This window comes from Macaca fascicularis, chromosome 10 (genome assembly GCF_037993035.2).
Source record: "Macaca fascicularis isolate 582-1 chromosome 10, T2T-MFA8v1.1".
NCBI lineage: Eukaryota > Metazoa > Chordata > Mammalia > Primates > Cercopithecidae > Macaca > Macaca fascicularis.
The window spans coordinates 16,337,358-16,354,074 of record NC_088384.1 but is presented as its reverse complement, the minus strand read 5'-3'; the positions used below and the strand labels follow the sequence as shown (position 1 = coordinate 16,354,074).

Sequence of the window (16,717 nt, the reverse complement as noted above, 5' to 3'; positions counted from 1 at the left end):
GTGTGGAACCCCCAAGGGCAGGGGTGTGGTATAAAGAAGCCACACTCAGTAAACCTTCGCAGGATGGACGACTCTGTCTTTCAGCCCTGTCAGAGGAGCCTTCCTCATCCCCTCCTCCAGGCCTGATCTGGGGGTAAAGCAACTGCCCTCTGCCTCAGCCGCCTGGCATGTGTCCTGGGCCACCCTGGCATCCTTCTGGCTCAGGACCTAAGGGTGGAACTGAAGTTGGGCCAGTTGCAAAACCAAGGTCTCAGAGCCACAGTTTTAGAGTTGGGTGAGCCAGCGTGGCTAGAAGAGGGCCCTGTCCAGTCCCATGGAAACTGCCCTCCTCTGTCCTCTGGCAGACTGGGTTTGGCATGCCCTGTAGCTTCTTTTGGGCACCCTAAGGCAGGGACCATGCCCACCGTGTCCACCATGGTATCCCAGTGCCTGGAACCGGCCTGGCTTACAAATAGCTGTGTAGCAAGCAAGGAGTCACCCACCCTCTCCGAGCTGGGGCACAGCCGTGAGGGGAGAGCCTCCCTTGCAGGACAGCATGACATCATATCACGTGGAATAACAAGTTCTACATGCCTACCCAGGCACACACTCCTGATAGATAATAGCCAGCAGCACTGTGCCCAAGTGCCAGGCCCGCCAGCCAGCAGGTGTGCCGAGGCCGGCAGGATGGCTACAGAGGACAGCAGGCGGATGAGTACTCCGCATGTGACCCTTGCCGGGGAGAGAGCCTTGGGTAGTCCCTGCGTCAGAACAGGGTCTCACCCTTAAAATGCTGAGCAAGGCCTGTCTCATCACACAGTCCTCCATGTAGTCACAGTACATACCAGCCAGAGTGATGTGCGTAATAGAACGTTACCTGCGAGAAACAGGGCACATTTCCCGTGTGCACGTGAACTGGTCTGCGTGAAGATGGCATCTAGGAAGGCGCAGAGAACAAAAACACAGGCCATGCAGCACCTCCCTTTCCTGAGGACCATTTACAAAGGTGCTGGCATTGCCAGTTCCCGCGTTCATCTTTCATGTCATACCAATCAGTGCTTCCCACACTACAGTTTACAAAAGGCTGCCAGCCCGGTACTTGCCACCGTGCGGACCTGCAGCCAGTGGTCCAGGCCATGGCCCTGACGGGCTTCCAGAACTCTGCAGCCGACTCCCGGCCTGGAAACCTTACCCTCGGAACTGCCACAAAGTGAAAATTTTCTGGAACTGAATAGAGGTGGTGGTGGTTGTATTTAGTGTTACAAATGTACCAAATGCCACTGAATTATACACGGGAAAATGGTTAATTTTATTTTATGTGACTTTCGCCTCAACTTTCTTAAAAAAGAACCACCGCCACTTGCTGAGTGTTTATTTTGGGCCCATACCGTGCTGATACCTTGCATGAATCATCGCCTCTCTTTGGGGCAGTTCTGCCGGGTGGCTTGGCGTCTGTGGGTGCCTCAGAAGGGTACAGGAGGGCAGGGTGACCTATTAGTAATGGAGCCTTTGCTTCCTAGGTAAAGAAGGTCTCTGTGAGATTCTAGAGGAAACTGGTTACAGGGGATGCCTCTAGGAAGAGGGCGCTGGGGCAGGGGCAGAGATAGATCTACCTAGCTGCATCGTATACCACTTGAGAACTTTTAGATTTTGTATCCTGTGAATGGTTACCAACTCAAAAGATAATTCTTTTTGTTTGTTTGTTTGTTTTGGAGATGGAGTTTTGCTCTTGTTGCTCAGGCTGGAGTGCGATGGCTCAATCTCGGCTCATTGCAACCTCCGCCTCCTGGGTTCAAATGATTCTCCTACCTCAGCCTCCCAAGTAGCTAGAATTACAGGCATGTGCCACTATGCCCGGCTAATTTTTTGTAGTTAGTAAAGACGGGGCTTCACCATGTTGGTCAGGCTGGTCTCAAATCCTAACCTCAGGTGATCCACCTACTTCAGCCTCCCAAAGTGCTGGGATTACAGGCATGGGCCACCACGCCCAGCTCAAAAGATAATTCTAGTCAAGGGAGAACGTCTTATCTACAGAAATGAAGCAAAGCATTGTCACCATATTATATCATGTCAGGAACAAGCACACGGAGACCCGCCTAGATTCCCCTCTGGTGCATCCCTTTGGTACACTCAGAGCCATGGTTTCCTCATCTGTTGAAGGACAGAGGTACTCCCAGCCTCACTGGCTACAAAAATCTAGTGAGGATGGGATGATGTGTGTAGAGCAGTCTCACACAGCGCCAGGCCCTGTGCCCGAAGCGTCTCATCTTCCTCCTCCCCATCTCATCCGGCCCTGCACCCCGCTCCCCGCCCACCCAGGGTTCAGGACCCCCACATGCCTTTATGACTCATGGTTTCTTCTCAGAGAAAGCCACAGATGGCTCCCTGCAGAGCGAGGACTGGGCTCTCAACATGGAGATCTGTGACATCATCAACGAGACGGAGGAAGGGTAAGGGCCCCCCAAGGAGAGGTTGCGGGGCACAGGCAGAGACGGCCATCCACCACGCAGCGCATACCTGCACCCTGCCAGGGAGCCCCTGCCCCAGCCCCATTGCTGCAATAGCCAAGTCTGACCCACCCCGCTTGGCTGCAGAGGCCATCTGAGCCCCTAGTACCTGAGCGCCATCCAAGGTAGGCATTCACAGCAGGAGTACAGCAGGCCCCCGAGGGCTGCCTCCCCACCCCGCCTCTCTTAGTGGCAGTACAGATTCCACACGGATCTGGAAGCCCAGCCTTGTGTTCAGCGTCTCCCTAGGACAAGGCAAGCTGGAGACTCTTACAATCAGAGTTGACCCCAAGCGCCATCTGCATTCTGCAGGCGGGAGTATGCGCTAAAGACACTCCAGCTTTTCTGTGAGCAAAAACAGACTTCCATTTCCTTAAGATTTGAAACCAGCCTTGAGTGTAGGGGAGATCACAAGGATGACAGGGAAAGTGAAGCTGAACCGTGAGCCTGAACAGCACTGGCATTTGCCAGGCATTTCTGGTGTTGGGGTCATGGTATCCTCTTGCTCAGTGCCAAGGAGCCAGGCACGTGGTGTGGGGGAGGGATTGGGATCTTGGCCTCCGATGTCTGACTTGTTGTCACTGACCTGACATGTGACCTTTGGAAGTCACTTTACCTCTCTCTCTAGGTCTTTGTCCTCAAAGGTGCTCTGTTGGATCCTTCCAGCAATAAGCCCGAGTCCCTGGAGGGAACAGAATGGGGATGCGAGGGTCCCTGTCCTCTCAGGAAAACCCAGTGAAGGATGGGGAGAGGTGTGGGGCCCATGGGCAGCAGGAAGTGCTGCCGGGCGAGGCCTCCATCCTGAGAAATCGGTGTGGACCCTCCTTTTCGTCTCCAGTTCTCACTGGGATCATCCAGCTGTCCCGTGGCCAGCGCAGGGTTCCTCAGCCCGGGAGGGCTTTGCATGGAGAGGGGCAGGCCGGACGCAGGTGGAGAGCAGGGAATGCTCAGCTCTGAGCTGGAGGGAGGCTGTGGACATCTGAGTCACACAGTCAAGGCCCAGTTAGGAGAGGGCATTGGCTGCCAGGAACCTGCCGGTGTCTTCCTCAGCCCTGCTCCCTGGTCTTGCCAAGGACTCATGAGAGTGAGCGTGAGGGAAGGAGTGGTGGGCAGAGGTCAGGAGAAAGAAAGCAGGAGGCAGAAAACTTCACCAAGCTTCTAGACAGGCTTGGGAGCTTCATGGACGTCGCAGCTGCAAGTCACTGCAGTATCCTTGGGGACAGCAAGCCCCCATGTCCCTTGTAAACATGGGGGGATGGGCTCAGCGTCATTCAGGTGCATTGCTGTTTATTTGAGCACCTTGTGTGTTCCAGGCACCATAGGAGGCACTAGGGACCCAGCAGTGGTCAAAGGCGGGTGTGACCCTTGACCTCACCAAGCATGGCACCTAAACTTAGCCTCATTACTAAAGTGTCTCCCCCATTGGGTTGTGGCCTCCTTGTCATACACGCTCCTAGCAGAGTACTGGACATCATGGGCCCACAGCAGTGGCAAGGCCAGAACTTCCGATTCCCAGTGCTTCCCTCTAGGGAGGGAAGGCGTCCAACAAGCATGCTGTTCCTGCACTCTAGGAGGCTTCTTCTCTCCCAGGGCGGGCCCCCAGGTCAGTGGCACATGGCAGATCACGCCAGGGAACGATTCTGATTCCCTTGTCTCTAGGCCACCCTAGAAGAGGTGGAAACAAGTCCCTATAAAGCGCTGAAGTAGCCCGTGGGTCAGTGACCAGGCCAAGACCAGGAGCCAGGGACAGGCGAGGGGCTGCCCAGAGAGGCAAGGATTGGAAAGTGCTCTCAGGCTTCTGGGCCAGGACCCCCGTTGGTGGGCCACCATCCCTTTCCCTACCATGTCCCTTCCACCCCAGGCCTGACTGTCTCCACAGCCCTAGCCCCCAGGCAGCCTCCGTCCCTAGGAAGCCTTGCCTCTGCCTTTTCTCCTGCTGAGAACCAGTGCCAGGGTTCCGGGCTCTCCTGCCTTAGTCCTGGATGGGGTCAGCGCTGACAGCCAGGCAGACAGCAGGATGGGCCCCAGTGGCCACTGGCCAGGCTGGGAAGTGTTACTTATGCTTCAGCAGCGTCTCTAGGGGGAAGCTGTCCAAAGAGGACACCATCCCTGCCCTCTAGCAGGCTGCTTCTCTACCCAGGGCGGGCCCCAGTTCAGTGTGGCAGGGCAGAACAGCCAGGGAGACTGGAGGACCTGGGAAAGTGTCATGGATGGGGTGGATTTTAGCTGAGGCTTCACCTCATGGATGTGGAGGTCAGGAGCCTTCAGGGTGCAGGTGGGGGCCCACAAAGGCTTTTAGACAAGGGCAGTGAGGACAGCACTGAGTATATCTGTATAGGGCTGAGGATGAAGGGTGGTGGGAATCACAGAGGGGACAGGGAGAGCAGACTGGCACCCCAGCTTCCAGGGGCCTCCCACCACCGTGACCCCTAGGCTTCTTCAGCCCTCCCCGACCTCCCCCACACTCACGTGGCCTCCTCTTAGTTCCTCCAAGGCACCAAGCTCCTCTGCACCCATGACCTTGGTCCAGCCTCTGACCTTGACCCAAACTGCTCTGCCCCCACTCCCCACGGCTGGTCCTTCCCATCTTTCAAGGCCCAACTCGGAGGTCTTTTCTGACCACCCCCATCCTCACCTCTGCTCTTTTTCCAGGACCAGCTTATTCCCTGCTCTTCTTTGGGTCTCCCCACAAGGTGGGGAGGAGGCAGGGCCATATGGTCTCGTTTGCCACTGTCTCCCCAGCACCTAGCATGGTGCCACGCACACATTGGTGCTTAATAACACTTGAATGGGCCAGACATGGTGGCTCACACTGGTAGTCTCAGCATTTTGGGAGACTGAGGCAAGAGAATCACTTGAGCCCAGGAGTTCCGGGCTGCAGTGAGCTGTGATTGCACCATTGCATTCCAGCCTGGGCGACGGAGTGAGACTCTGTCTCAGAAGGAAAAAAAAAAAAAAAAAGACTTGAATGGAAGGATAAATGGGCAGATAGAGCAGCTGGCCAGGACAGGGCATCAGAACACTATGCTGGCTGGGCTCAGGGACTCATGCCTGTAATCCCAACACATTGGGAGGCCGAGGTGGGTGGATCATTTGAGCCCAGGAGTTCAAGACCAGCCTGGGCAACATAGCAAGACCCCGTCTCTATTTTTGTGATGAAAACACTAGCCTCCAGGTTCTTTGTTCTTAAACTTGAGCATGCATAAGAACCCCCTGGGGAGCATGAGAGCATTCAGATTCAGGGGCCCCACTGCCTGAAAATTTGGTTCAGGTGGTATATAGTGTGGTGACCTGGCGTTCTGCTTTTTTTTTTTTTTTTTTAAATGTCTTTTGTTTTTTTGAGACAGCGTCTCACTTTGTCACCCAGGCTGGAGTACAGTGGTGTAATCTCGGCTCTCACTCTGTCGCCCAGGCTAGAGTACAGTGGCGCAATCTCAGCTCACTGCAACCTCTGCCTCCTGGGTTCAAGCGATACTCCCGCCTCAACCTCCCAAGTAGCTGGGATTACAGGCTCATACCACCACGCCCAGCTAATTTTTGTATTTTTAGTAGGGACAGTGTTTCGCCATGTTGGCCAGGCTGGTCTTGAACTCCTGGCCTCAAGTGATCCACCTGCCTCAGCCTCCCAAAGTCCTGGGATTATAGGCGTGAGCCACCGCGCCCGGCCAGGTTCTGCACTTTTAACAAAACACTCTCACCTTTTCTCAAAGTGACTCTGCTGCAGGAGGTCCAGGGGCCACAAGTTGTGAGTCCCTGCTGAGCAATGGGCTAGGAAGATTCTGATGTGATCAGAACCTGACTGGATACACCAAACAGGTGGGGCACAGGGAGGATGGGCCAATAAGAGCTGTTCCAACTCTCCAGGGCCTCTGCTGTTGGGTAAGAGGGCTCTATTCCTAAGCCCACCCTTTTTCTTGTCCTTCTTCTTAGTCCCAAAGATGCCCTCCGAGCAGTAAAGAAGAGAATCGTGGGAAATAAGAACTTCCACGAGGTGATGCTGGCTCTCACAGTGAGTGCCCCATCTGTCCGTCCCGTGGCAGGACTGCAGTCCACTGAAAGTCACCTCCCCTCAGACCCAGCAGAACTCCCAGCCTCCCCTGAGCTCCTCATTTGAGTGCTGGAAAGGAAAGGTCTGTGGGCAACACACTGTCCTGTCTACACTGCAGGCGGATGTAGAATGGCAAGAAGCCCTTTGGAAAGGTTCTCCCCGATCCCCCAGCATGGGAACAGATGCTTACATCACTCCAGAACCACTGGCAGGGAAAGCCTGGGCCAAAGGACCTGCGGGTGACATTGAAGCTCAGTAAACCCAGGCCTCCGTGGGGGCAGGGAGGCTGGCAGACTGAGTTGGGTGCTGCCTGGCACTTTGGTGCTCTGGAAAATGAATGTAAAATAAATACCAGTGGCTGAGAACAGTCTTGCCCACACCACTGAACCAGCCCAGATCTCAGGACGGCCAGACACGCGTGGGCCTCCTAGCTGTCAGCATGGGTTTGGCTGGGGAAGATATAAACGCTGTCCCACCCTCCTCCACAAGGAGCATTTATATCCAGGTGAATTGGCTTAAGCGAAAAGCAAAGGCAATTCCTGCAGTGGGAAGTGGAGAGTGGGGAGGGAAGTTCAGTGTCTTTTCCCTGGGCCACAGGCTTACCAGTCAATTGACATCTCAGATTCTTGATTTCCTCTTGGAGAGCCCCTTCTGTCTAGACCATGCTCAGCTCAGAGCCAGCACTGGGATTCTGTGTGCACTGACACCAGTCAGGGAGGGAAGTCCAGCCCACACACCACACCGCTGCCCACCCTAGGCCGTGCCCTCCAGTAAACAAGTCCCCCAGTCCTGGCATTGTCCCAGTCCTCCACATTCAAGGGTCTCACTCCAGGAAGTCCCATCTCCTCTTCCGGACCTCCCCTCTGGGACACAGGAGGAGCCACAGAGGTGGGGGTCCTGGGCACCGCCTCTCCTCTGACCAAGGTGCCTGACGGCACCTCTCGGCCCTCCAGGTCTTAGAAACCTGTGTCAAGAACTGCGGGCACCGCTTCCACGTGCTGGTGGCCAGCCAGGACTTCGTGGAGAGTGTGCTGGTGAGGACCATCCTGCCCAAGAACAACCCACCCACCATCGTGCATGACAAGGTGCTCAACCTCATCCAGGTGAGTGCCAGGACAGGGCAGCGCCAGGAAAAGCTGTCAGCGCGGGAGCCTCCTGCCCAGTGGAGAGCTCGAGGCCATCGTGCTTGTCCCAGGCTCCACTTCTCATTTCGGGGTGTCTCGGTTGTCTGCTGGTGGGATGTCCTGTGGGGAGGGAGGCTTGCCAACTGTGTGCTTTGCTGTGGAGTGGGCAGGGCAGATGTAGTAAAGAAAAAAAAAGAAAGGAAAAAATCAGGGAAAGAATGTCTGTTCTCTGGGTGCCAGGTGGGAAGGCTCACAGGTGAGCTGTGGTTACCAGCTGTGTCCCCTTGTTCCCCCTCAGTCCTGGGCTGACGCGTTCCGCAGCTCGCCCGATCTGACAGGTGTGGTCACCATCTATGAGGACCTGCGGAGGAAAGGCCTGGAGTTCCCCATGACTGACCTGGACATGCTGTCGCCCATCCACACACCCCAGAGGGTGAGAGAATTGCCGCACCGGGAACCGAGGGAAGGCAGGCAGGACTCCTCCCCAGAGACATCACCGGGCCGGCCCCTGACTTCCTGGGCTCTTGGCGTTCCCAGGACCCCTCACTGATCCTGTTTTCCTCCCACTAGACCGTGTTCAACTCAGAGACACAATCAGGACAGGATTCTGTGGGCTCTGATGCCAGCCAGCAAGAGGACTCTGGCCAGCACACTGCCCCTCTGCCCACCCCGCCCATGCTCTCCGGCGACACACCCATAGCACCAACGCCGGAGCAGGTACGCAAGCCTGGGGTCAGAACCGTCAGGTCCAGGCAGGTGGGCCACACACGTCAGGGAGGGGCCCTGTCAGAATTTACCGTCCACGGAGCCTCCGCTTCTTCCTCACAGCAGCCCACAGGGTATGTGTGATTCTTCCTGTTTGAGCGATGAGGCTCAGACAGGTCCATTCACTTGCCCGGAGCACACAGTCATCGGAGACAGTTGGGATTCAAGCTCACGCCTGTCTAACTCCTGGCAGGCACTGCCCTGTACCTTGGCCATTTTCCAACCTGTGTTTTCTGCGGGGCCCTCTGACAGCACCATGGAGAGGAGGTGTCCTGTAGGCGGCTCCTTCAACCAGGCCAGCTCCACCTGTGTGGTTTCTTACACACTCACAGCTTTCATTTGAGCTGAGCATAGTCAGATGTGTCTGTGATCTCAGCTTCTCAAAGGTTCAGGCGGGAGGATGGCTTGAGCCCAGGAGTTCGGGACCAGGCTGGACAACGTAGACCTGTTTAAAAAAAAAAAAAAAAAAAAAAAAAAGACTTCATTTGAACAGAGGTTCTGCCTGAAAAGTTTTAAAACATCTGTGCAAAAAATAAATAACAAGCCGGGCGCGGTGTCTCAAGCCTGTAATCCCAGCACTTTGGGAGGCCGAGACGGGCGGATCACAAGGTCAGGAGATCGAGACCATCCTGGTGAACACGGTGAAACCCCGTCTCTACTAAAAAATACAAAAAACTAGCCGGGCGAGGTGGTGGGCGCCTGTAGTCCCAGCTACTCAGGAGGCTGAGGCAGGAGAATGGCGTGAACCTGGGAGGCAGAGCTTGCAGTGAGCTGAGATCCGGCCACTGCACCCCAGCCTGGGCGACAGAGCGAGACTCCATCTCAAAAAAAATAAATAAAAAATAAAAATAAAAAATAAAAAACACATGAACATTGTACCATGCTGCTTCCCATGAAGTCTCAAGAAGGTTTGAAACTTTCTTGTTTGTTTTGAGACAGTCTTGTTCTGTTACCCAGGCTGGAGTGCAGTGGCATGATCTAGGCTCACTGCAACCTCTGCCTCCCAAGTTCAAGCAATTCTGCCTCAGCCTCCTGAGTAGGTGGGACTATAGGCATGAGCCACCATGCCCGGCTAATATTTTGTATTTTTAGTAGAAATGGAGTTTCACCATGTTGGCCAGGCTAGTCTGGAATTCCTGAGCTCAAGTGATATACTCATCTCGGCCTCCTAAAGTGCTGGGATTACAGGCATGAGCCACCACGCCCAGCCAAGAAGGTTTGAGGCTTAGTATGAGATTCTAGGGGACAGATTCTCCCAGCCTTGTGACTAGCTTTGAAGGATTACCCACCTCAGAGCAGGTGGCATCCTCTGACTGAGGCAGCCTGGGCATCTCCCTTCCTTCTGTGGCTGGAGGTGGGACGATTTGCCCACTGGGCCATGAGTTGCTTGTGGAGTGCCATGGCTGCTGTATCTGCTGAGTGACTTCTACAGCCATGACCAACTCGTAGAGCTGGGGGCTTGTCATTCTAGACTTTTGGCTGCTGGGGTGGGGGCAGAGTCCTGCACACTGTGGGAGCACCCACATTAGAGGTGTTGTACACGCATCAGACCCATCACATCAGTGCAGCTTAAAGGCGGAGCTACTGCGTGTGCTGGTGAAGAAGACACGGATGCATGATGGAGAAAAAAGTGAAGCTTAACTTTCCCAATAAGCGTCCTCAGGACCCGCTTTATGTATCATTTGAACTCATTCTAACCCTAACCTATTTGAAGAGAAACTTCCGTGACTTGTTTTCTCTTAGCAAGTTGTGAAATCACCCCCCAGAGTTACAAATATTACTAGAAAATGTTGCTAACTGGACAAAATTATTAACACATTGCCTGTTTACCCCAAGGATACTCTTGTCTCTAATCCTAATGTAACATCATATACATTTCTGTTACATTAGGATTGGAGACGAGTTCTGTTTAGAAATAACTCCAAGAACAGTTTTTATGTTTTATTTTCATGTTAAAAATAGTCAGGTTTACTTCAGCCTCAAAGAGCGTGTTTATGTAAAATTAAATGAGTGCTGACAGCGAGCTGCACTTTTTTTTTCTGAATGGGTTAAAAGTGTGTAAAAAATTGTAAAAGCACCTTATGATCCAAAAAATTGTCTAACTCAGTTACGATTTTAACCAGTTGCCTGTAGTCTAGCATCTATGTGGATTAAGATGCTAATTACTCCTAATTCAAGAAGGTGCTTGCTAAACAAAACTAATCTTTGTTTAATTCAAGAGTCCCCTTTTGTCTCTTGGGACATGTGAAGACATCAGGTGTGCAGTGATGTTACTCCCAGGCTCCTTTGTAATTAAGTCTGATTTGGATGCAGGGGGTTTGTGATCAGTAGTTTTTCCACTCACTCATACCAAGAGTATTCATTAAGTCAGCCAAATAGATCAAACATTTTGCAGGTTTTGGAAGGTGTCAATGAACCATAGTGGATATACTACTTGTCTCTACATTCTATTTCTTCGTCTGTAAAAGCAGGGGTATTGATATCTACCTATGGCAAAAAATTAAGTTAGCAATATATGTTCAATGCTTGGCACTTATTAGGTAGTCTATAAATGGTAGCTACTATCACAATCATGAATGTATATAGTGACACTCTGAAATCAACTATAACTCAGCCACATGATTTACAATGTACCAGCATTTCTCAAAACGTAAAAAGGTGGCCGGGCGCGGTGGCTCAAGCCTGTAATCCCAGCACTTTGGGAGGCCGAGACGGGCGGATCACTAGGTCAGGAGATCGAGACCATCCTGGCTAACACGGTGAAACCCCGTCTCTTCTAAAAAATACAAAAAACTAGCCGGGCGAGGTGGCGGGCGCCTGTAGTCCCAGCTACTCAGGAGGCTGAGACAGGAGAATGGCCCGAACCCGGGAGGCGGAGCTTGCAGTGAGCTGAGATCCGGCCACTGCACTCCAGCCTGGGCGACAGAGCGAGACTCCGTCTCAAAAAAAAAAAAAACGTAAAAAGGTTCTTCAGTCAAATAAATCTTGGAAGCTTTCGTATCGATCTTTTCCTGGGCATCCCCAGTATGCATGAGGGTATTAAACACGCTACAAGGTCCCACAGCATAAGATCCTTATACCAATGGCCTTCCCCAACCTAACCTCTTTGAGGAGACTACAGCTTTATTGAAAATGTTTCCCCAAGCCCAATTCCTTGGAACCCTTTGACCATTGAAAACCTGCCCACATCCCTTGGAACAAGTGCTAAATCTGAGTTTCATATTCAAGGTGAGGGACACGGCAAGGACTATCCTTAGAAGAGCCTGAGACACCAAAACAGACAGAAACAAGACAAAATCCCAGTCCTTTAGGAGGAGAAAGAGGGCAGAAGCCTCCTAAGAGATAGAGAGAGGGCGGAATCCCAGTCCTCCGAGGAGGAGAGAGGGCAGAATCCCAGTCCTCTAAGGGGAGAGAGAGAGAGGGCCTGCAGCCTCCCTCCTCCTCCTGTGGGGAGCCACCCTCCAGGGCCTCGTTAGCTCCCGTGTTAGACCCAGGAGATGCTGGAGCCTTCCAGCCACACTTGGTGGCTCATTTCCCCTCAGTTCATTTCCTTTCGGCTTCTCCCTGCACCAGGCTCCCCGGTGTAGAGATGGTCACGGTTGGTAGTGCCTCTGTGAGGGGTCTGTAGGAGGGGTGGGGCAGGTCTCTAGTGCAGGGCTGTCACTGTGGGAGCCAGGAGGGAGGCTGCCTAGAGAGTCTGCTAGGAGGTGGGCTCCCTGGTGCTGCACCCAGGATTGGTGGTACTGGGTTCTGTCCCTGTGAGTGACATGGGCTCCAAACCCCTGGCTTCTCTCATCACGACCAACCGTGTGTTTCAGATTGGGAAGCTGCGCAGTGAGCTGGAGATGGTGAGTGGGAACGTGAGGGTGATGTCGGAGATGCTGACGGAGCTGGTCCCCACCCAGGTCGAGCCTGCAGACCTGGAGCTGCTGCAGGTGAGCAGATGGCACCACCCCGTGGGGCTCAGATGACTCCTGCCCAGTTGCCCACGTGCGTTCTTTCCCAGTCCTCATGACGGTCTTCATGGCTTACTCCATACTCCTTGGTCACAGTTGGGGCCATGTTACCACCAGGGACTTTGGACGCCATCAGGTTGGAATCAGACCGCAGCTCTACCACTTTCTGGTTTGAACAAAGTAGCCCCCCCTTGCCTCAGTTTCCTCATCTGTAAGGTTGCTCTAACAATAGCCTTTATGGCACAAGTTTGATGTGAGAGTTAAATAAGGCATTGCATGGAAAACACCCAGGCTTGTCCCTGGCATCCAGTACGGGGTCCTGAGAAAAAGCTGGAAGGTGAGATTTCCACCATTCACAATCCGAGACTCAGCAGGCAGGTGTGAGAGGCTGGTGCCAGCCTTGAGGTGCGCCAGCCACTGGTCTTGGGGAGCCGAGGCAGGTGGAGCTAATGGTGCCTGCTCCCGTGTGTCACGTGGTATTGCCATGGCCCCAGCCCAGATTGGGGGTCACTGGAGCGGAAGGGGCACTGAATTTGGCAAAAAGCACCCTCCGCGTGGAGGTCGGTCATAGAGGCACCAAGAAAGCTAGGAATCCCCAAGGCCCAGGAGTCACCAGAATTCATGAGGGGACGGAGTGCTTTGTGTAACTGTGTGAGTTCCTGCTGCTTGTCCACCAGGCCTCAGACTCCTTGAGGGCAGCGCTGTGTCTTCCTCGCCACCGTGTCTGTGTGCCTGACCGAGCCGACTGTGCAGGGGTCCTCACTTGGTGGTGCAGGGTGGGGAGAAAAGGAGCAGCCTCAGAGTCGAATGAATACGCAAACTTGAAACCCAGTAAGGGCTCCGGAAGAGAGAAGACTGCGCAGGCAGCTTCGTACGCCCCAAGCCAAGGCCGTGAGGTGTGAGCAGTTTGGGGACTCAGAAGGCTGAGCAAGGTGGACGCAGAGACAGCTCCCATGCATTGGGCACTTCCCCTGCCCCGAGCTGTATGTGGACAGTTGGTTCACATCACTCACGTAATCCTCACCACCCCCATTTTCCAGGTCAGGAAACAGGCATAGGGAGATCAGATAACACGTCAAGGGTTATATGGCTGGTAAATAGCAGAGCTGCGATTTGAACCTGGCTCCAAGTGCTGCTCTTCTGCTCTTGAGAGGAGCCAGCAGGGAAGCAGAAGCAGAGCCACCCTGTGCTTAGTCATGAGAGCAGGAGGGGAGCCCACAGGATGTTGAAAGGACCCGCCCTGCCCCCGTGCTAAGGGCAATGAGGAAATCCCAGAGGCCTGACCTTGGAGGGGGCGGGGGACAGGGTCCACATGACAGCCAAAATAAACACTGGGCAGTGCCTAGCCTCAGCGTTGCCTCCAGGAGAAAGGCATGCTGGCGTGAGGCCGCAGTCGGCAATGCCAGGCAGCTCCCTGGACCTCAGGACCCAAGCACCTGCCCTGACCCAGGCACCTTCACCTGGTGACAGGTACCTGAAGAAACAATTGAGCAATCTTAAAAATGAAAACCCGTATGTCTATGGTTTTTTATTTTTTATTTTTTATTTTTTTTTGAGACGAAGTCTCACTCTGTCACCCAGGCTGGAGTGCAGTGGGTGCGATCTTGGCTCACTGCAGCCTCTGCCTCTTGGTCAAGCTATTCTCCTGCCTCAGCCTCCCAAGCAGCTGGGATACAGGCATACGTGACCACACCTGGCTGATTTTTGTATTATTAGTAGGCACAGGGTTTCACCTTGTTGGCCAGGCTGGTCTTGAACGCCTGACCTCAGGTGATCCACCCGCCTCGGCCTCCCAAAGTGCTGGGATTATAGGCATAAGCCACTGGGCCTGGCCAATATTTTTCTTTTTCATAAGTTTAAATATGATGCTTACTGGTTAAAAGTCAGTGACGTGATATCTGAATGCACTGTGGGATCGTAGAACAAAGGACCTAGTGAAATCTGAATAAAGTCTGCAGTTTAGTTAATACTATTTTATCAGTTTTAATGTCTCAGTTTTGACAAATGCCAGACTAAGGGGAAGCCAGGGTCAAGGGTATATGGGAACTTGTGGTACTATCTTTGCATCTCTTCTGAAAAATCTGAAATTATTCCGAAGCTAAAAGTTTATTTAAAAAGACAAAAAAATCAGCCAGTGAGAAAAGTGAGGCAAAAATTCGAAATCGAGGTTTGTGGCTAATGGTCGCAGTCATCTAATTCATTTTGTATGCTTTGGTTGCAAAAATCACAGCGTACTTCCAGAAGTTGCAGTTTGTTCAACGTCAGCCTTTGCAGACTCAGTTTTTTCCGACTAAGGAAAGGTGGCGGCACAACCTTTATTCTGGAATCTGCACGAAGCCAAGTTAAACCGGCAGTACAGTTAGACATGTTGATGGTTTCCTGTGGATTAAATTTTAGCATCTAACACTTGGAAGTGAAGTTCAAGTTCATGTGTGCCTGATCAAAAAGCTGTTCCGTGGAACCTTGAAGTCCAGTTTGGACACCTCTCCCTCCTCCAAGGCTTGTGCAGGGGCTGGAGGCCCGTGCATGAGAGATGGCCTCACTCTGAGTCACGTGACTGTGGTTGCCTCACTTCCTTTCCTGGCAGGAGCTCAACCGCACGTGCCGAGCCATGCAGCAGCGGGTCCTGGAGCTCATCCCTCAGATCGCCAATGAGCAGCTGACAGAGGAGCTGCTCATCGTCAATGACAATCTCAACAACGTGTTCCTGCGCCATGAACGGTAGCCCCAGCACCTCCCCTGGCCTCTGGCCAACTGCCCCAACCTTCTCCCTTCCCTTCTGCCTTGTTCTCCTGGTCTCATACCGTCTGAGCCTTCTCTCGTCCTCCTCTCAAACACAAGGCAGGCTCCTAGGGGCGTGTGGCCTCAGCTCTCTTCTTCCAGGATGTTTTTGAGGGCCCGTCCTTACACCCACCCTGCATCCCCCGCAAGGGTCAGCCCTGCTGCCTGTGCCCAAGTCCAGCCCTGGGGGATGGTCACAGGTCACAGCTGAGAGCGTGGCCCTGCAGCCAGACCGGCCTGGTGTGTCCTTACTCCACCACTTCCTGGGTCTGGGGCCTTAGACAAGTGACTTCACTGCTGCAAGCTACACAAAACATTTCCGGCTAACTTAGGCAGAAAAAGAATTTGTTAGGATAATAATCTTTATTAAATGGGTAGCTTTCAGAATCCAGAGAAAAGTGAAACTGACATCTCCCAACAGAGCAAGAAAGACAGATCCCAGAGCAGCTCAAATGTCTCAGGAGCAGAAACTTCTGGACCATGTCCCCAGGGTGCTGCCATCAATAAATGGATCAGCGCAAACACCTGTTCACAAACATCTGCCCCCCCCGCTTTTTTTTTTTTTTTTTTTTTGAGGCACGATCTTGCTCTGTCACCCAGGCTAGAGTGCAGTGGCATGATCACAGCTCACTGCAGCCTCAACCTCCTGGGCTCAAGCAGTCCTCCCACCTCAGTCTCCCAGGTAGCTGGGACTACAGGCATGCACCACCACACCCAGCTAAATTTTTTTTCTTTTTTTTGTTGTTTTGCAGAGACAGGGGTCTCACTGTGTTGCCCAGGCTGGTCTCCAACTCTTGGCCTCAAGCAATTCTCCCTCCTTGGCCTCCCAAAGCATTGGTATTACAGGCATCAGCCACCACACCCGCCTGCCCACCTTGTATCATTCTGTTCAAAAGTCACATTCCCAAGAGAGAGTTGGATTGGCTTAGCTTCATTGTGTCTACCAGCTGGGGTGGGGGAGAGGGCCCTTTGATGGCAGCCCCACCGGGATGATGTGAAATGGGGGAGGAGCAGTTCCTCTAAGGAGCACTTGGGTGCTATTACAAAAGAAGGAGAAGGGCTGGGCACAGTATCTCACACCTGTAATCCTAGCACTCTGGGAGGCCGAGGCGGGAGGATCACTTGAGGTCAGGAGTTTGCAACCAGCCAGGCCAACATGGTGAAACCCCATCTCTACTAAAAATACAAAAAAATTAGCCAGGGGTCGTGGCGGGTGCCTGTAATCCCAGCTACTTGGGAGGCTGAGGCAGGAGAATTGCTTGAACCCAGGAGGCTGAGGTTGCAGTGAGCCAAGATCACACCACTGCACTCCAGCCTAGGTGACAGAGCAAGACTCCGTCTCAAAAAAAAAAAAAAGAGAAGGAGGACTGCTGGGTCTGCAGAAAGTGCATGCCCATCACACCTCCTCTCTATCTATAAAATGAGGCTTGTAGCATAACTGAGAGTCCATGAAACAGTGCCTATAAAGCACTTAGCAGTCCAGGGTGTCCAATAAATGACACGAGTTATTCCAGCCTCCTCCAGCCCCTTGTTCATTTTTTATGTCATTCTCCATCA

At 53.1% G+C, this 16,717-nt stretch overlaps 1 protein-coding gene and 1 long non-coding RNA gene across 13 annotated transcripts in view; both read left to right on the top strand.

The window, feature by feature from the left end:
* TOM1 (target of myb1 membrane trafficking protein) overlaps nt 1-16,717 on the top strand; it is a 48,675-nt gene that overhangs the window by 17,336 nt on the left and 14,622 nt on the right. For 6 of the 12 annotated variants that reach the window (XR_012418799.1, XM_005567470.4, XM_005567469.4 and 3 more), the window contains 7 exons: nt 2,345-2,429; nt 6,417-6,495; nt 7,488-7,637; nt 7,957-8,091; nt 8,229-8,375; nt 12,242-12,358; nt 14,967-15,100. Coding sequence is in view for 11 of the 12 variants with exons in the window: in XM_005567470.4 (XP_005567527.2) it covers nt 2,345-2,429; nt 6,417-6,495; nt 7,488-7,637; nt 7,957-8,091; nt 8,229-8,375; nt 12,242-12,358; nt 14,967-15,100 (847 nt within the window). In the remaining variant the exon portion in view is untranslated. The remainder of the gene's footprint in view (nt 1-2,344; nt 2,430-6,416; nt 6,496-7,487; nt 7,638-7,956; nt 8,092-8,228; nt 8,376-12,241; nt 12,359-14,966; nt 15,101-16,717) is intronic. The other 6 variants (XM_074003890.1, XM_074003889.1, XM_065522213.2 and 3 more) reach the window with 2 other exon arrangements.
* Nucleotides 8,436-11,419, top strand: LOC141407845 (uncharacterized). The gene is made up of 2 exons (XR_012418801.1): nt 8,436-11,081; nt 11,389-11,419. It is a non-coding gene; the product is annotated as an uncharacterized lncRNA (long non-coding RNA).